Source organism: Tenrec ecaudatus, chromosome 7 (assembly GCF_050624435.1).
Source record: "Tenrec ecaudatus isolate mTenEca1 chromosome 7, mTenEca1.hap1, whole genome shotgun sequence".
Taxonomy (NCBI): domain Eukaryota; kingdom Metazoa; phylum Chordata; class Mammalia; order Afrosoricida; family Tenrecidae; genus Tenrec; species Tenrec ecaudatus.
The window spans coordinates 18,476,560-18,497,446 of NC_134536.1; the positions used below are offsets into that span (position 1 = coordinate 18,476,560).

The window sequence follows — 20,887 nt, forward strand, 5'->3', positions numbered from 1 at the left end:
TCAGGAAAGCTCAGACGTTTCACTGCACGCTGCTGCCGGCCGTGCGTGCTGCTCCCCTCTCCTGCGGCCTCTCATGCTGGTTCCCAGGGTGAAGACGCTGCCAGGGGCGACGAGGACAAGGCCCAGAGCACCACAGGGCTGGGACCTTCGTCCCCTGTCCACTGGTTGGCACTAGGTGGCGGCAGACAGTTTAAATAGGTAAGCCTTGTCCCTTTGCCTCGTGCATGTAGTGTTTCACTGAAAGCTTTAGAAAATAATTTTAACAATAAAAAAGCGACCGTTCTATTAGCTTCCTCCTGTCAGGATTCAGTAGAGAAGTGAGGGGGCAAGGTAGTGGGCACACCGAGGATTCTCCGCGGTGGGACACTGCTAACACTGTACCGGGCGGGCGGTGGGCAGCCTCGTCCTCCGGCGGGCCGTCCTCCGGCGGGTCACCTGTCCCGCGGTGGAGCTCACTCACTGCCCATGACCTTCTGCTGAGGTATCATCAGCTTGCACACTGACGCTGAGCACACCACCCCCCGTCACACCTCAGCTCTGACACAATCCTCGGGAGCAGTGAAACCTGCCCCTGGGGCAAGACCAGATTCTCTAAGTCCAGCTGTGGATCGAGAGGAGACAGAGGGCATGTGGCTCAGAAATGCCGGGGCATCTCACACTGTTCACAGCGGATTAAGGCTGGATGGTTCAAAAAGGTGCAGGCAGTGCAGTTCCACTGCGCGCCCTCATCCTCTTCGGTGTCTGCGCTCTTTGGTGCTTTGATGGTGGACCGCTGATCTGTCAACAGCGAAAAACAAGAGGACTTCAGAAACCCAAAGGACCAAGTGTCCTGGGACAACAGTCTGACGGTGCTTTCTACTCTCGTGGGACCCACAGGCCAAGGCAGCTTATTATTGACCAAAGGGAGGCCTGAGCCGACAGGGACACACGCATGCCTGTCGCTAGCCTCTGCGAAGCTGGTGGCACCTTTCTTCTGGGGCTACCTACCCACCCAGAATCACCGGCACCCTCTAGAGCAGCGGGTCGCCACCCTGGAACACAGCTAAATGCGGGCACTACCCGGGGACAGAGTAACCAAGGAGGACCAATTTTTTTTTTAATTTAAAGGAAATGGTTTTCTAGTGTCTCATTTCATACTTATGACATTTTTATTGGAAGTATTTGGAGGATTAAATACCAACCAGTACTGAGGGAAGGAGGCTGGCTGCCAGGTGATTTTCATGTGCCATTTTAGCGGGGGGGGGGGGAGGAGAGAAAGAGGCAGGGAGCAGAAGTGATTTCAAGAGCTAATTGAATAACACCCTGGAAATGGATGGAAGGTCTCTGTATCTCAGCCTCACGGCAAAACAAGTGATTTCTTATTTACCAAAACATACAGCACACACACATCTCCTGTGAAAAAGCAGCTAAGACCGCTTTCCCCCTTTGTACTATTACTTAAATATAACTAATTATTCATTGAAAATTAGCCTCCCCCCAAAGTGTCGTCATCATCATCATTTGCTTAAACATTTTCAAGACATTATTTAGCCCTTGATAATCTTTGACCAAGATTTGCTGCGTTGGGGCACTGGGCACGACACCGAGGGACACACAGAACTCCCCCCAGGTCGTAGCAGAGGGAAGCTCTTCCACAGTCAAAAGTGGCTCTATAGAAACATTTCTAACCCCCATGTAAAGAGGTCAGCTTGGACATTTAATGGGCACACTACCTTTGGGTTTTGGTGGCACAGGACCAACAAATCCAATGTTGTCATAAAAGTTATGAATGGCGCTGGGATTAAAATGTGGTCCTGAAATACATACAGAAATAACACATCAATGGTTACTGCTCAGAAAGTTGTTTTTTAAACAGCAAGTATTTCCTCCTAAAATTGATCACATGTAAGGCTTTCAAAGCAGTTACGGTAGGTAGATTACTCATAACAGAGGTAAGCAGTACATTGAGAAGCGAGTCCATTGGCTGGGAGAAGACAGGAGTGAAACTTGAGCCCTGCTCTATGGGGCAAGGTAACTTACAACTGAACAACTGAAAACATACTTTAATTGTCAAACAGAGACTTATTAATTAGGGGCATTTAAAAAAATCAATTCTTCAAGATAGAGTTTACCAACATTTAGAAGGAGATAAAGTCATTCATCTTTGAATTTAGTGAATTCTATAAAACACTCAAATCTGTGACCAAGGACTTCTTTTTGGCTGGTTTCCTTTTTTCCTGCCCCTCCCATTTTATAGACCCCTAGTATTTCCCCCAACTTCCTTATGTTCAAATTATACAACTTCCTCAGAGCAAGTCTATACTATTGAGTTGAATTCTGTATTTTTTACTATAGTTAAGGAATTATGGCCTATCACTAGTGTCTCAAGGGTCAGAAATTGCCAGTGCCCTGAAAGCATGGCTGCCGTGGATATAGTCACTTCCTTCCGTACGTATAGAGACAGGGCCATGGAGGGGGAGGCGCCTTTGAACGCCTCTTCCTTGTAGAGCAGCACGTTTCCCGAAAGGCCAAAAAAAGAGAGAAAAGCAAAAAGGTATAAAATATATGTTCTTTAATCTTAAAAAAGTATTCTCTCAGTGGATTCCGACTCATAGGCACATGAGAACTGCTTTCACAGGCTTTCCAAGTCTGTCCGTCTTTCTGGAAGCTGGCGGCCACGTGTTCATGGGCGCAGCTGGTGGGTTTGAAGCGCTGTCTTTGGGTCAGCAGCTGAGTGCTTTACCACTCTGCACCACCAGGGAGCCTCACTCTCCTGACAAGTCTAGTACAGAAAAGCAATACTGTGGACACTACAGCCAGGAAGACTACATGACTGACACCAGTACCTGAATGACAGAAAATTAATCAAGCTGCTCTTAACTGAAGACCCAATTCTCTTTGGGGAAAGAAAATAAAGCCCCAAGAGGTCGTTAGCACTATCTGGTTCCAAAGTCAAGCACTGCGAGGTCGCAAGACTTCAAATGACAAGTCTGTTTTTGGCTCCAGGAGTGATTTCTGGCTGTGTGGCCCGTGGGCCATGCTTGGCTTACCTCGGGCTTGGAAAAGATCGATTTCTTTGGTCAGGCAGTCAATGTCAATCTGCAGCTGCCGGTTACAGCTTCTCAACTGCTGCATTTCATCGAGCTGCAAATGAAAGTCCGTGTTAGCAAGGGCTGCATTCGGAAAGGTGGTGGTGGTGTGGGGTGGGCAGGAAAAGGGTAGGGCAGACCACCACCAGCGTGTGAGGAAGCGCAGTCTCAGGAACCGAGCAGCCTTTCTGCCCCACCATCAGACAGACCTCAGCTCAGGCACACAGGACCCAGAGGGGGACTCACGGAAGGTATTTGGGATATGGAATTCGATCTTTTCAGGCGCCTTCGAGTTAGATTATTTTCCATTTCATTGACCTCGGATTTTAATTTATCCAGCTTTTTCTTTTGGATCTCCAGCTCTCTTTGAAGCCGTTCCATCCGAGCCTTCTGGTGTACCAATAAAGCTGTAATACACATTAAGAAACGTGAGGACCCGCCCAGTGTAGCCCTTGACCTTTCAAAGCATTTTGGCAAAACTAAACTAACAAATGAATAGTTCTATGACAAACCAGAGTTATTGAAGAATACCAAGGCCACATTGCAGCAAATACCATCAATTTGAACATTCAAAATTTCAACTTAATTACCTGAACAGGCAAAATGTCACTCTCTCATTAAAAAAGAAAAAAAACAAAGCAACGTAAGGGTTTGGATGAATCCACTTTCTGGTTGAAGAGCGTCAACTGACCTGACAGACAATGGCATCTTCCACATACCTCCTTCTCACAGCTTTCACCATGCCCTCCGAGTTGCTCCCTGAGCACCAACTCCCTCCCATCCGAAGCTCTGAAAGGGCAATCCTTAGATCCCTAGGAGTCGTCGGAGGTGCTTGCTTTAGGCATGTAGTTTATTAGGAATATTTCTTAATTTTATAGATATTGGAGAAGGGATACAAAAAACAAACCAAATGCACTGCCCTTGAGTTGATAGCTACTCACAGGGACTCTATAGGACAGGGTACAACTGCCCCTGTGAGTTTCTGAAACTGCAACTCTTCAGAGGTGTAGAAAGGCCCATCTTTCCCCTTTGGAGCGGCTGGTGGTTTTGAACGGTGACTCGTTGGTTCTTAGCTCAACTTGTAACCACTGCACGTTAGAAGGAGCATGGAGCAGGTCAAATCAATTTTGATGTTTGGAACTAATAAACCTGGAAGACTAATTCAACCCATATAAATAATAATAATAATAATGTTGAATGGTTCTCAACTGCAAAGTAAAAATGATGCCACTATTTAGAAAAACCGAGCACCTGTATTTTCTTGTACTTAGATTGCATGTGGTGAGTTTTAAGGAGACCAGTCGGCAACTGAATATGAAGCTTGAGTGGGGAACTACTGTACTTGGTTGAAACCATAGGAACCAGATGGGCTTGTGTTTTTGTGATCCATTATTGGGCAGCGCGAGTCTTATTTTTTTGGATACTGGATGTAAAGCGACCCCAATAAAAGAAAAACAAAAACATCTCTAAGAATGACAGCTCGGGATGATCTACCCTGGAGAACACAGGCAGGTCTGGGAAGTACAAGTAACCTGTAAAAGGAGACAAAGTCACTAAATCAAAGATACAGTAGCTGAACGGTCATCTTCCACTACACTGACTGAAATCACTAGGAATCTAAAAAAATGACAAAGGCCTTGCTTTGGCAGCACACTGAAAAATGAGGAAGTTCTTCTAGAAACTGGAATCAAGTGGGGAGGTTATTAGGCTCAAGTAGTTCAAAATCGACTTCAAAAAGTCGACAATCTTTCTCAATAAAAGGCCTGATGCTAATATCATCCACAGATGTGCACCTCTGTAATTTTCCTTTTAAGACCTATTGGAAGAAAGAAGAAATACTAGGGTATTATTTTGCAAATTTTAGAAACCATGGCCCACTCTGATAAGCCTGAAAATCCAGCTGCCCTTTCTCCATCTTAACACAGTCTGTGAAGGGAGGGCGGTGTGTTATGGAGGTAACACATGTACCTGCTGGGCTCTTCAGTGTGTGCCTTTGTCCACTCCTACCAACCATGACGCTTTCATCAGGCTTTTATTAACACCGTTTATTTGAACTGCAAGTTTTAGAACTCTCTTCCCAGAATATGTGACTCTGCACTCAACCCGCCACCATGGAGTCGATTCCAACTCACAGCGCTCTCTCAAGGTTTATTTATGCTGCGAAAAGAAGCTGGAGGAGGTGGGTCTGAACTGCTGGTCATGTGGTTAGCTGCCCTACATGTACTGCTCTATACCAGTAGGGCTCCTGACAGATCTAAAACATATACACCCAGAAGGAGACAACGGAGAGAACGGGGAAGTAAAATTTGAAGACATACTGATAATTTCTCAAAATTGAAGGAAAAAAACCCCAGTAAATTTCAGAAACAATAAGTGAAAATAATTCAACCAAACTAAATTATCAAAAAGGATAAATGCATAAAGACATTTTCAGACTAAGTTTGGGGGAGTTTACCAACTATAAAGCAATTGCTAAAAAGAAGTTTTTTGATACGGGGAATTTAAACCTATTACACGGGCACAGGACTCCCAACAGACTGCTACTGGTACAATGATAGGTACACAGAACCATGGAACGGAATAGAAAACCCCAAAATAAATTCGATCCTCTACAAGTGGATAAATAGCAAGGACTACAGCCTTCAGAATGAATCACAGCTCAATGTGAAGAAGACCCCAATCCCCACAACTGGACCAATACGTAACACCATGATAAGCGGGAAAAAAAAAGTTTGAAGTGGTCAAGGATGATTTTGTCTTGCTTGTATAAATAATCACCATTCATAAAAAGAGCAGTCAAGAGACCAAACAATGCATTCATTGCATTGGGTAAATCTGCTGCCAAAGACCTCTTTCAAACATTGAACTGCAAGGATGCTACTTTGAAGACTCAGATATGCTTAACCTAAGTCACGGTATTTTCGATTGCCTCATATGCCCGCGAAAGTTGGGCACTGATTAAGGACGACTGAAGAAGTGGTGTGTTTGAATTATGATGCTGGTGACGAATATATAACTGCCAAAAGGAAAACACAAATCTGTCTTGGAAGAAGTACAACCAGAATGCTCCTTTGACACAGGAAGGACGATGCAGGGCTGGGCGGGGTTTCCTTTTGTTGGAATCATGGGGTGGCTGAGTTGGCATCAACTTAATGGTACAGACCAATAGTAACAATCGACACAACGAACAAGAGACGAGTCCACAAAATCTATGGAATAAGTAAGATCTCAATAAGGAAAAAAATATCCAATTAAAAAGTGGGCAAAAGACAATAAGGAATTTAAATACAAAAGTAGGAGGGTTAACAATTTTTTTAAAAGGCTCTGGCGATTAAAAAAGACTATGGCAGGGAAAGGGGTTGTTTAAAATCAAGTGAATCTAATATATAGTTGAAAAGAATGACAAGGAATTAGAAGTGTGAAGTTCAGAAAGGTGAGTCATCCCCCTGCCCCTCCTCGCCCCCCCCCCCCAATTTCACTCACCCATTCCTATTATGATCTGGATGGAAATTTACAGAGCAAACTGGTTTTCCATTCAGCAATTCCTATTCTCATTTTGTGACATTGATTGTGCGTGCCCCCACAATGTAGACATTGTTCCCGCCTCCACCCAATGTTTATTACTGTCCTTCTTTCCTATCTTTTCCTGCTTTTATGAGCTATCTCTGAGCAAATGCTGTCTGTCCTTTTGGTCTCAGGCTGTTGATTGTTCTGAGCAGTGAGTTTCTCCCTGGAGTTATTGTTCACCTGTAAAAGCCTCTCTAATCCCTTGGTTGAAAGTTGAGCATCAGTTCACTTTCAGGCCTGATGACATTTAAGGGCTATAGCCTTGGGAGTTCCATCAATATCCATCAGACCAGTAAACCTGGTCCTTTAAATTATTTTGAGATTGGTGTTATTATTTTTCTCCCACTCTAACCAGAACCACATATTGTGCTCCCTCCCTTTCAGAGCAGGAGTTGGGCACTATCTAGTTCGTCTGGTTTCAGGGCCTAGGGCTGAGATTCCCATGGTCCATTAGTCCCTTGGGCTATTTCCTGTGTCTTAATTTCCTTCAACTCTTCTTTGCTCCACAAAAGGGAGAGGCCAACAGCTGCACCTTAGATAGCCACTCACAAGGTCTTAAGCTCCCAGTCACTCACCAAAACAGATTGCAGAACATTGTCTTTGTAGACTGGATTCTGCCAACTGACCTCGATAGCCTCCTAGATTATGGTTCTGAGCCCCCAGACCTGGCAATCATTTGAGCTGAGCAATTCTAAGTTTTGAAAGCATTTAGTAAGATCAGCCTCAAACATCACTAAGTCAAACATGGAGCCGTCCGGGTGGCTAAGCACTGGGCTGGCTAACCTAAAGGTTGCAGGGTCAAACCTACCAGCTACCCCACAGGGCAAGCTGTGGCAGTCTGCTCTCGTAGAGATTCACAGTTTCAGAAACCCCAGGGAGAAGCCCTCCTCTGCCCTAGAGGATCACTTTTAGGCTGACTTAAAGGCAGTGGGTAACAAAAGGTAGAACAGAAGGGAAAATAAGAAAATTTGAGTACATCTTGAGGGTAGTAGGGCAAAAAAAAGAAATAGATAACTAAAAGAGATAGAAATAATTCTGAAGAAGCACAGCAGCCTGTGTGATCACAAGGTGTTGAAGGGATCAGGTATCAGGCATCATCAGAACAAAAAATCTTACCATAGTGAATGAGGGGGGAGTGTGGAGTGGAGACCCAAAGCCCATTTGTAGGCTACCGGAGATCCCCTTGCAGAGGGGTCTCGGGGAGGAGACGAGCCAGACAGGGTGCGATGTAGCTACGATGAAAAATACAACTTTCCTCTAGTTCCTAAATGCTTCCTCCCCACCCCCCATCATGATCCCAATTCTACCTTGCAAGTCTGGCTAGACCAGAGGATGGACACTGGTACAGATAGGGACCAGAAACACAGGGAATCCAGAGTGGATGATCCCTTCAGGACCAGTGGTGTAAGTCGTGCTATTGGGAACGTAGAGGGAGGGTGGGATTACAAGGATCTACATGTGACCTCCTCCCTGGGGGATGGACAACAGAAAAGTGGGTGAAGGGAGACGTTGGACAGGGAAAGATATGACAAAATAATAATTTATACATAATCAAGGGTTCATGAGGGAGGGGAGAGGGGGGAAGGAGGGGAAATATGAGGAGCTGATGCAGGGGCTCTTGTGGAAAGCAAATGTGTTTTGAGAATGGCGAGGGCAATGAATGTACAAATGTGCTTTACACAACTGATGTACGTATGGATTGTGATAAGAGTTGTATGAGCCCCTAATAAAACGATTTAAAAAAATCAGGAGTGAGGGGAAAAAAGAAATAATTCTAAATAATAATAAATGTAACCTAATTAAATTTACCAGGTGAGATACAATAAATATACCAAGGTACTATTCATCCAAAACATACTTCAAACATAATCCACACTCTATTCATTCAGTGAACTAAGGGGGGGTTTCTATGTGTAGAGTGCTATTCTAGACATTTGGGAAATTAACGAACAAAACAGGCAAAACCAGCCTTAGTGCGCTTACATAATAGTGGTAGGAGGGAGCTGAGAGGGGGGAAAGGTGAAGAATGAGACCATAAACAAGGGGCACACAAGCTATAGCCAAATCTGGGGCTCAACTTCGGCCCGTTGCCTGTTTTGTAAATAAAGTTTTATTGGAGCACAGCCATGCTCACGTGCTATCGATGGCTGTTTTTATGCTGTAACAGCAGAGTTGAAGAGTTGCAACAGAGATCACGTGGTCTTTGACATCTTCGAAAAAAAAAAAAAAAGACTATGTGGCTCTTTACCAGATCAATGCCAACCGTAATTAATCAGCATCAAAAGGGATCTGAGTCATGTCGGAGCGCAGCACTAGCCCAGAAGGGTCAGCAGGAATCCTGCCACACGGCACAAAGCTACCGCAGCCTGTTGCGGGGCTGAGGGCATCCGCCAAAGGCGAACCAGCTCCTCTGTCACTGCACTACTCAGCCCCTCCCACCTCGGGGACAGAAGATGAGCTGTGCCCATCCTTTCCATTTTTCTCCCAACAACGTCTAGTACTTGATTACAAACTGAAAAAACACACAGGAAGCAAAGAGAAAAACTCAACCCATCAAAAATACACAGAAGCCTGGGCCCCAGGACCCAACTCAGAAGGCCCACACACTGAGGATTTAAAATGGATCCAGTTAAAACAGTGGACAATATACAGGAAAAGTTGGAGACTTTGAAAGATAAAAATTATAAAAACGAATCAAATGTTAGAAATGATCTTGTATCAGAATAAAAGGACTCCTTTAACAACATAAGGGACACACATGTACCTGGGTCAAAATGTTTCTAAAACTAGTGAAAGTCAACAAACCATAGATCCAAGAAGCCCCCAATTTTCACTAAGTTCATAAAATGTCAAAACCAAAGGTAACAAGTAGACCCATCACCAGGGTGCTGGTGGTATACTGGATAAGCAACCAACAGTTCAACGAAGACTGCAGTTCAAATCCATCCAGAGGCTCAGCGGGAGCAAGATCTGGGGATTTGCTTCCCTAAGGATTATAGCCAATAGCCAAGGAAAACCCTGAGGGGCAGCTCTACTCTAGTAACGATAGGTCCAACTCAATGGCACCTAACCAATAAATAACAAACAAAACCACTCACGGTTATCAAGTCAGTTCTCATCCACAGAAACCCCACAGGGGAGGATAGAACTGCCCTGTGGGATTCCTAAACAGTAACTTATTTTTAAAAAGTAAGTCATTTTATTGGATGCTCTTATAGCTACTATAACAATCCATAAATCAACTGTATCAAGCCCATTGTACCTATGTTACCATCATTTTCAAAACATTTTCTTTCTACTTGAGCCCTTGGTATCAGCTCCTCGCCTGCCACCTCCCCACCTTGGGAACCCTTGATAAATTATTATTTTCATATCTTACTGTCTGCTGTGTCCCTTCACCCACATTTCTGTTGTTCGCCCACCTGGTGTGTATGTGTGATACACTGGTCCTTGTGATTGGCTCCCCGCCCCCCCCCCCCCCCGCCCTCAAAGTATGTTACTCCCATTATTATTCCTGAGGGAGTTTATCTGTGTCGAGAGCTCTTATCTGTACCAGTAGTGTCCATGTTCCAGGAAGGTAATTCTTTGTTTGTTTGTTGTTTTTATCATTTTATTGAGGGCTCATACAGCTTATCACAATCCATACATCTATTGTGCCAAGCACATTTGTACATATGTTGCCATCATCATTTTTAAAACATTTTCTCTCTACTTGAGCCCTTGGTATCAGCTCATTTCCCCCCTCCTTTATGGGAGTCACAAGCCTCATCTTTCTCCCTTCAAGTCAGTCACTGGTGGTTTCACACCACTACCTTTTGGTTAGCAGCCCAACTTGCTGTCATTTAACTGCAAATACATCAGAATCAAATTGATTTTCAGGAAAAAGGTATTATGGGATAAAAAGGTTCTTTACTTTCTAATAAAATGGGGAAAATTTTTTATTATCTATTTAACTCTTAAAGGGTTAAAAACCAAACATATCCCTCTGTGGACTAAGGTATGCCTGCTATAAGCACATTTCAATTGCTGCACATGCACGTGAACAATGGTCAGGAGTGCAAAAGAAAGCCTGTCTTTAAATTATGGCGCAGAGAAGAGCCATGAGACGAGGCTGGCCAGCAGGACAAACAACACACCTTTACAACTGAAAATGGCAAGTACTTAGAGCATTAAAAGGGAGCAGTCCCTGGAAGCTGGGTAAAAAGAGGATCAGCAAATAAAGAGGTCTGAAGACCTTCAAGAAGATGGAGTGATACAGCGGATACATCAATGGGCTCAGATGTAACACAGCCTCCTTGGGTTTTCAGGGCTGTAATTTTTACAGGAGTGGACTGCCCCATCTTTCTTCCTCTGTCAAGTGACTTTTGAATTACCAGCCTTCTGGTTAGCAGCACGTTACTTAGTCACTGCCACTGGGGTTTCTTGGGAACTACACCTCACCGCCACTGAGTTGAGCTGACTCCGACTCACAGGAACCCTATCGGACAGGGTAGAACTGCCCTTGTGGGTTTCTAAGACGGTATCATTTTATGGGAATAGAAAAGTCTCTCTCAGGGGCAACTGATGGTTTCAAGCTGTAGCCCTTGTGGTTAGCACTCAGTGTGTAACCATTACACCACCGGGACTCCCTGAAAACATGTTGTTGTTAGGTGCCATCGAGTCTGTTTCAACCCAGTGGCCTTGTCCAGTCCTGGGTCATCCTCACGACTGGTCCTATTCTTAAGCCCGTTATTACAAACCACAGTGGCAACCCATCTCTTGAAGGCCTTCCTCTTTTCGCTGCCTCTCTACTTTACCAAACACGATGTCCTCCACGGACTGGTCTCTTCTGCCAATATGTCCAAAGTATGGAAGACAAAGTCTTGCTATCCTTTCCTCTAAGGGGCACTCTGCTGTACTTCTTCCAAGACAGATTGGTTTGTCCTTTTAGCAGTCCATGGAACTTTCAATATTCTTCCCAGAACCACAATTCAAATGCCTTCTATTTGTCTACAGTCCTCCTTATTCCATGAATGTCCAGCTTTCACACGAATTGTGAGGCAATGGAGAAGACCACGGGTTGGGACAGGTGCACCTTAGTCTTCAACATCCTTGTTTTTCAATATTCCGAAAGTAGATTTATCTACTGTTAACTCGTCTTTTGATCGCTTGACAGCTGCTTCCATGAGTAGTTTGTGGATCCAAGCAACACAAAATCTTTGACAACTTTGGCCCTTTTTTGAGGTTTTTACCATGATGTTACCTATTGGTCCAGTCGTGGAGATTTTGATCTTTACAGAGTTGTAATCCATATTGAAAGCTGCAATCACGATCTTCATTAGCAAGTGCTTCCAGTCTTCCTGTCAGCAAGCGAGGTTGTGTTATCTGCACATTATAGGTTGTTAATAAGTTTTCCTCTAATCCTGAGAGCTCATCTTCAGAGCTCTGCCAGCTACTCTGATTATATGCTCAGCACCCAGAATGAGTAAGTATGGTGAGAGGATATAACCCTGCACACCTCTCCTGATTTGGAACCATGCAGGATTCACTTGTTCTGCTTACACACCTGCCTCTTGATCCATGTACAAGTTCTGAATGAGCACAAGGAAGTGCTCTGTAATTATCATTCTTCTCAAGGTTATCCAGAGTTTGTTATGTCTACACAGCAGTGAACGTCTTCCTGTATTCTCTGCCTTAAGCTAAGATACACCTGCCATCCGCAATATCCCTTGATCCATGCTCTCTTCTGAATCCAGGATGAATCTCTGGCAGCAACCTGTCAATGTACTGCTGCAACTTGTGTTGGATGATCTTTTATTTGCATGTTGAAATCAACGATACCATTCTATAATTTGAGTATTCTGTTGGGTAACCTGTCTTTGGAATGTGTCCAAAATATGGCTTTCTTCAGTTGGCCAAGCAGCTGTCTTCCAAATTTCGGCATAGATGAGTGAGTGCTTCCAGTGCTTGGCTTGAACTTCTCGCTTCAGCAGTTGGTTCTTGCTCACATGCTATCTCCTGAAATAAATGTCAACTGATTCCTTTTGGTACAGTGAGCCTCTGTATTCTATCCATCTTCTTTTGAAGTTCCCTATCAGTCAGTATTTTATCCACAGACTCTTTCAACATTGCAATCCGAGGCTTGAGGTTTTTTCTTGAGTTCTTTCAGGTTAAGATATGTTGAGTGTTCTTCCCTTGTTTTTCCAATTCCAGGTCTTTGTACATTTTGTTTTATTTAGCTTTATATTCTGGAGCTGCCCTTTGAAATGTTCTATTCAGCTCTCCGACTCCATCATTTCTTCCATTTGCCTTAGCTACTCTATAATTAAGATCCAAGTTTCAGAGTCTCTGACATCTACTCTGATTTTTTCTTTCTTTCCTATCTTTATAATGACCATTACTTTCTTCATGAATGATCTTCCTTCTTTCTGTCCTCCCAGTTTACCTGGTCTTTTGTCATTAGTGCTCAATGCGTCCAATCTGTTCTTGAGATGTTCTCGAAATTCAGGTGAGCTGGACTCAAGGTTTTATTTTAGTTTCTGTGGATTTGTTTTTATTTTCTTCCTAAGCTTATATATAAGCAATTGTCCCTGGCCTTATTTTAGCTGTTGATAATGAGCTGCTTCAGTGTCTCTTCCCACAAACGTAGTCAATTTGATTTCTGTGCATTCTATCTGGAGAAGACCATGTGTATCGTCAGTATTTGCTATGAACAAGTAGTTGGTTTTGCCAAATTCTAACACGTGAGCTCCTGTTCCTGCTTCTTTGTTTCCAACTTTTGCATTCCAATTGCCAATAATTACCGATACTTCTTATTGTATATTTGATCAGTTTCCAACTGAAGATGTTGGTATACTTCGATTTCTTCATGACTAGCATTTCAGGTTGGTGTATACATAAGAGTTGTGCTGATTAGATTTCCTTGAAGATGGCTATAGTCCTATCACAGACAGTATTGTACTTCATGATTGATTTTTCAATGTTCTTTGTGACAATGAATGTCATGCCATTCCTCTTGGTGGTGTTATTCCCAGCACAGTAAATCTTATGATTTTCTGATTCAGAATGGCCAGTACCAGTCCATTTAGACTAATATCTAGGATATTGATCTTTATGTGCTCTATTTAGTTTTTGACCACTTCCAATTTTCCTAGATTCGTACTTGGCTCATTTCAAGTTCCAATCCTTAGCAGATGAGTCATGCCCTGTCAGCAAATGAAGTTCCTGAAGACTCTACTCCAGTGGTTCTCAACCTTCCCAATGCCAGGACACTTTAATACAGTTCCTCATGTTGTGGTGACCCTAACCATCACTGTAATTTTGCTACTTCATCACTGTAATTTTGCTACTGTTATGAATCATCATGTAAATACCTGATATGCAGGATATATTTTTATTGTTACAAATTGAACATAATTAAAGCATAGTGACTAATCACAAAAATAATATGTAATTATATATTGTGAAATATTTATTTCTAATTGCAAATAAATGAATGGTGTAGCATGGGTAACAGTGTTCATGCCGGGTACTAATGTGTGGGTTTATCTGAAGGTGGGTACACCTGCCTGGAGACGGATAGAGGAGCAGTGTCTTGGTTCCTAAGACCATTGGAAATGTGTTTTCTGATGGTCTTAGGCGACCCCTGTGAAAGTGTCATAAACCCCCAAAGGGGTCATGACCCGCAGGTTGAGAATCGCTGCTCTACTCCCTTAGGCTTTGCATGTTTCATGTCATACGGTTGACTCCACTCTGAGATATCAGTTCCTCTTCAGTCACGTCTTGAGTGCCCTTGGAGGGGGACATCCTCTCATATTCACTCATGAGGCCTTTGGTACCTGGTAATGTTTTGAAGCTATGCATAAGGCTTCTAGGGCTTCTTTTCTCCAAAGTGGGGAACTGAATCCTCCTTCGTTGTCTGTTCCTAGTTTGGAAGCTATGCTGAAACCTGTTCACTTTGACTGACCTTGCTGGCTTTAGAAATACCATTGACATAGCTTCCAGCATCACACAAGCCACCACAGTAGGACAAACTGACACATGGTGGTGAGAACTACCTAGAAGGTCACTATCAGTAGGAAATGGCCTAAGCATCAGGCTGAAATCTGGTACCAAGATAATTTAGGAGAAAAGAAGGAGCTACGGTTACTGAAGATGCTAGTGAGGAACTGTGTTTAAAAGTTAATGAATAACATTCTTTATGATATTTCTGAAACAGAAGAAATATTACACTCTTTCAGGAAGCAAGTGTTTTTTGCTACAGCTGAAAAATGCAGGTTGCCTTTGGGAGTGAAGGCCAGAATGCCTTTGCTTAGACTGAAGCTCAGAAGGAAAACATCATTATGTTCATTGTCCTTAAACTTATTCAACAGACGATTTCTTGCCAGTTAAAACACGATGCTAGAGTCCAGTTGACATGACTACACTGCAGGCAAGCCACAGCCAGTCTGAGCTGTGATCTCTCTTCCTTAGCATTCTTTCTCTCAAGCTTCTGGATACTATGTGGCCAGTTTACTTTTTCTGTCACTGGGATTTTTACATTGAAAGCTCAAAAGATAGATTACAAAGAAATAATGAGGATTCAAGAAGCATTCCTAAAAATCACTATGAAAATTCAATGGAAGCTAAACATTTTCTTGTCCAGCTATGGTTTCTGCCTGCTCTATTATAACCTTCGCTGTGCAAGATGGTGTGGGTTACACAGAGAACTGCTAACCACAAGGTTGGTGGTTTGGACCCACCAGTTGCTCTCTGGCCAGAAATACTCCGGTGTAGAGTTATAGCCTTGGAAATGCACTGGGGACAGTTCAACTCTGTTCTGAGTTGGGATCGACCTAATGGCAGTTGAGTGTGGTGCAAGATATTACACAATAGAACGCGCAGTCAAGAAACTGCATGATTAAACTCAGAAACGAGGATAGTAGGGCAGCGTCCAGTAAGTAGAAGGGCTGGGTGTTTACTCAGGAGAAGGAGATGTGACAATCATGTCTCCAAGGTCCAAAAGAAGGAGAGAACTTAGGAAAAGGAGCAAAGGCGGCTTACAAAATGTGGGCTGCACTTGTTGGGTCAGGCGAGCCATTTACTTCGCCTCTGATAGGGGATATAACCGTGACAAGACATTGGAGATGACCACCTACACTCATTTTTTTGCTTGGTGTAATTTGGCATCTGCGGGGAACTATTATAAACCTTCGAAGTTACCACAGCTTAAAAAATATTTATTACATATCAAATACGAACAATGATTTGATTCTCAATTTTTAATGGATAGTAAGTAAAATGATCACTTTAAATCCAATATCGCAAGATTGTGAGGCTGCTGACACTGCAGGGGGTGGGTTCGCATCTCAACCACATATACTTTTGGAGTTTTCTAAGTTAGTTGTCTACCAAGCCCTGCTAAACAGACAAAAAAGAAGGACTTAAAGGTAGCATTGGTTCCTTTTAAATTCCCTATCAGAAAGACGAAATTATACATTTGAATGGGATCCTGGCTGAGTGCTAAGGCACTGCGGCTGAGCAGGAGGCTTCTGCGAGGTGGTGACTACGGCCCTCACTGGGGTTTGAGGCAGGCCGCACACACAAGGCTATAGTACTCGGGAGAAGATGCTGTCTGAAACACGTTTTAGATAAAGAAAACACAAAGGGGGAAGCATAAAAAGGCCTTGAAGAAATACAAGTGGACAAGCCCTTATAGGAATTGGGGATGCTTACTGCTACTGAAGGTTTAGATTTTACAAGGGGCCATGGTAACTCTTTTCGAGTTTCCAAAAGGTTGCCATATGGAAGAGAAATCAGCCCAGTTTAACGTGGTCCCCAAGATGGATCATATAGCACCGGATTTTTCTTTTCTCAAAATCTTGGAATGGGGACGAGCTTTCTAAATAAGACACAAACAAACCCATAAGTCATAAGGAAAGAAGATAAATGTGAAAATTTAAAAGTAAAACATGAAACAACAATGTTTTACTGAACAAGTGAACATAACAAACCAGAAAAAACTAGAATAGGCAGCTGGTAACAACAGGCAAGTTCACATGTACAAAGACACACAAGTGGCTTGAAGCACGAATACAGGGAAAGAGGTTCAACCTCCCTTGTATTTTGAAAATGCAAATGAAAGTATTACATTTTCACCTACCAAAGAAGAAAATTTCACCCACATAATGAAAGGTGATGTAAAGGGACATTCTTTTAAATGATGCTTAAAAAGGACTGCCTGGTTAAGGCTGAGGGCGCACAGTCGAAGTGACAACGTCTACCGTGGTGGCCATTAAAGTTGGTCATCAAATACTTCTGGCCCTTACCATCCAAGCAGGAAGTAGAAATGCACTTGGCGGTTCCCTCTGAAGACAAGAGTGTCCATGGGACTAGTAACACGTGTCTGGCTGAAGTGGCAGAACCACCATGGAAGCACGGTGACGGGCACTTTCCCAGTGCTGGTCCCTGAGTAAGACTGATCTAAAGCTCATCTGTGATGGACAGGAAACTAGAGCTATACACCAACCTTTGTTCTGTTAAGTCACAGCTTGTTTCTGCAGCCTAACAACTCAGTTTGAACACAGTGATCACAATGAAACACTCCCCGATCGTCTGACACAGCAGTTCCACTCCTCATCTCTCTGGTCAACAGAGTTGGACTCGGGTGCAAACAAGTACTCAAAAGGCTTTCTCCTGCTGCACTGTCTGAAAAGCAAGCTTAACGACTTCCTTAGAGTCCATCAGAGAAAAGACTGTTGTTACAGGGCTATGATTAAAAAAGGCAATACTATGTAGCCATTTTCATAAAAGCAGTAGATCTGCATTTACTGACAGAATAATCTCAAAAGAATATGTGATAAAGAAAAATGGCAAAATAGCATTCTCATTTGCATAAAAAGATGCTTAGCGATGCTTGATATATACTTTGAATTTCTAGAAGAATATTTGGGAATATTTACTAGTTGTCTCTGGTGAGGGAGGGCAAAAATGAGAAACTGATACCAAGGGCTCAAGCAGAAAGTAAATGTTTTGAGAATGATGATGGCAACAAATGTACAAATGTGCTTGACACAATGGGTGTATGTACGGATTGTGGTAAAAGTTGTGCGAATCCCCAATAAAATGATTAAAAAAAAGAAATCAAGTATATGTAGAACAACTATATTCTAATACAATGTTCCTACCAGAAAAAAAAAAAAAGGACAGGCCGATTCTAAAACTTATATGGAATTTCAAAAGACCTAAAATAGCAAGATAATTTTGAAAAAGAACAAAGTAGGAGGACTCAGGCGCATTTCAAAACTCACTACAAAGCAACAGTAATAAGATAGTGAGGCAGAAGGTCACAAGGAAGAGATGAGCCAGTCAGAGTGTAGTATAGCACCAACAAAACATACAACATTCCTCTCTAGTTCTTTAATGCTTCCTGCTACCCACTATCATGACCCCAATTCTACCTTATGAATCCTGCTAGACCAGAACATGTACACTGGTACAGATAAGAGCTCTTGACAGAGGAAATCCAGGGCAGATAACTCCCCCAGGAACAATAATGGTAGTAGCACTACCATGAGGGTAGGGGAGTGGTGGGGGGAGAAAGGGAGAACTGATCACAATGATTGACGTATAAGGGTCACCCCCATCCCCAGGGGGACAAACAGCAGAAACATAGGTGAAGGGAGACAGAGGTCAGTGTAAGAGATAAAAATAATTTATAAATTATCAAGGGTTCTTGAAGGAGGAAAAAAATGAGCTAATACCAAGGGCTCATGTAGAAAGAAAATGATGACTGGCAACATATGTACAAATGTGCTTGACACAATGGACATATGGACTGTTATAAGAGCTCCTAATAATAATTTAAAAAAAGACAGTGAGGATCTAACCTGAAGACAGATAGGAAGATCCACAGAGAGAACTGACAGTCCCGAAATAACCCATGTGTCCATGGTGAACGGATTTTCTATAGAGTGTCAAGACCATACACTGGGGTAGGGGCAAGTTAGACCCCTACCCTCACACCATATAAAAAAATAAAGAGTATGGAGCCAAGATCTAAAGTATAGGCTAAAGCTCTTTGAAGAAAACACAGAAATAAATCCTCATGATCTCAGATTTGATGATTCTTAGATATGATACAAAAAAGTATACGAGCAAGAGAAAAAAGACATACTGGACTTCATCAAAGCTAAAAACTGGTTGTGCTTCACAAGATACAATCAAGAAAAGGAAGACAACCAACAGAATGAAAGACAATAATTGTAGATCATATGTCTGTTAAGAGACTCCTGTCTAGATATACTAAGAATGAATGCAACAATAACAAAAAGATAAATAACTCAACTAAATAACGGGCAAAGGATATGAATAGGCATTTCACCACAGAAAATCTGCAAATGGACAATAAATCGATGAAAAGATGTTAGCCATCTTTAGCTATCAGGGAGATGCAAATTGAAACCCCAGTGAGATCCCACTTGACACCCACTAGGATGTCTAGCATGTGAATCAGAAAGGAGACATGTTGGTGAGGCTGTGGGGAAAAGGGAACCTTTCTTCTCACTGGTGGTGGGAATGGGCAATGGTGCAGCACTTTGTGGCCACACCTCAAATGGTTAAACAGGGAGTTCCCATACGACCCAGTAATTCCACTCCAATATCCAAGACACAAGAAAGTCCAAATGTTTGTACACAAATGGTGTGGGAGCACAATTCATAGTAGCTAAGAGATATGTCCTTCAATCGATAAGGAACAAACTGTGGTGGAATTACACAATGTAATTATCCAGCCCCAGGAAAGAAGTTCTCAGCTATGTTGCAGCACCAATACATTTTGAAAACACACGCACAGCCTTCTTGGTTTGGCAAGAGTCTAACAACATATGGGGATCCGGTTTTACTATTTCCTCACCTTGGAAACGGAGTGAAAGGTTTCTACAGGCGTGACCAGTGGTATTTGAAACGCAGCCTCTTTGAGGGGGAGGCGCACCACAGTATGGCCATCCTTCGGAAGGCCTGGAACTCTTTAGAAGTTAGGCAGTCAGGTGGCAGGGCTCAAATGACAAGCATGTTTTTTTCCTTTTAGATAAAATAGGAGTCTTTTTATCTCAAGACTTTAAATGGAAATCTCTAATTTAAATTTCCCCTCCCTATTTGGCACTCATGTTTGTCTCGTGTTCCTCTAGTACATTCATGATTTGAGTTTACTTCTCTTTTACTGGAAAAAGGGGAGTGTTGAACTCAGTGCTAATATGAGTCTCATTAATTTTTACTCCCAAATTCTCCCCACCCCAAGAACTGTATTAAAGAAATATCACAAATCAAACTCATTGCTAACAAGCGGACTCCAACTGAGAGCAACTCTACAGAACACAAAGAACTGCTCTTCGGCCTTTTGAGACTGCACCTTCCCGGGAGTGGATTGCCTTATCTTGTTCCCACAGATAGGCCGGTGGTTTGAAATGCTGACCCTACACTCAGCAGCCCAATGCATAACCAGCGACACTATAGCTCCTTGACCTTCATTTAGCAAAGGCTTTATCAAACTTCCATCTTTACAATTTTTTCGTGTAAAACTGAAAAGTGACATGAAAAGCACTGTGCTGATGCATGCTTCTCTTTCAGCAGGGCGAGTACTTTCCAGTGATTTCAGTGCCTGCATGTCCCAGGAGCTCGCTCGGGTCAGGCTCTTTCATTGCAAGACATAGAGGGAGATTTCTTTTCTCTTTATTATCCACACCACACAAATAAAGAGTTCAGAAAAGACCCCTGTTTAAAGCCCAGAATTACTTGGGTGTCCCCATTTAAAATGGTCTGTGAGTGTTAGGTAAGTGACAGCATCCATGGATATGAGAGTTAAATGACCCAAAGATGCACTTTCCAGGGAAAAAAGAAGAAAACCCAAGCCAAGCATACTAAGTTAAGATGTGAGATGGTCACTGGCTGACAGGGTAGCTGGGACAATACCAGCTCCACAGCCAGCATCCAGCATCACCGGTACAGCTTGAGTGCGCAGTAACCACGAGAGGCCAAAGTCCTACTTAAAGCGATGCCACTGGCTCCATGGTCTGAAGAGGCAGCAAACCAAAAATACCTCTCACTGCCACTGAGTCCACGTCAATTCCTAGCACCCTTACAGGACAGGGCAGAAGTGCCCTGTAGGTTTGCAAGGCTGTCACTCTTCATGCGAGTAGACAGTCTTCTCTCCCTCCTGTAAGTGAACGACCACTGAGCGCCAGGGCTTACAAGGAGATGATTTAGGGAATGGTAGTGCTGGAACATATGCTAGGCCT

The 20,887-nt window shown here is 43.0% G+C and overlaps 1 protein-coding gene across 4 annotated transcripts in view; it reads right to left on the reverse strand.

The window, feature by feature from the left end:
- Positions 1–232: 232 nt before the first annotated feature.
- The window catches only part of TAB2 (TGF-beta activated kinase 1 (MAP3K7) binding protein 2), an 84,849-nt gene continuing 64,194 nt past the window's right edge, over positions 233–20,887 (reverse strand). For all 4 annotated transcript variants that reach the window (XM_075554406.1, XM_075554405.1, XM_075554407.1 and 1 more), the window contains 4 exons: positions 3,315–3,475; positions 3,030–3,123; positions 1,713–1,793; positions 233–777 (listed from right to left, as the gene is read on the reverse strand). In XM_075554406.1, the coding sequence (XP_075410521.1) occupies positions 635–777; positions 1,713–1,793; positions 3,030–3,123; positions 3,315–3,475 (479 nt within the window). In that variant the 3' untranslated portion in view covers positions 233–634. The remainder of the gene's footprint in view (positions 778–1,712; positions 1,794–3,029; positions 3,124–3,314; positions 3,476–20,887) is intronic.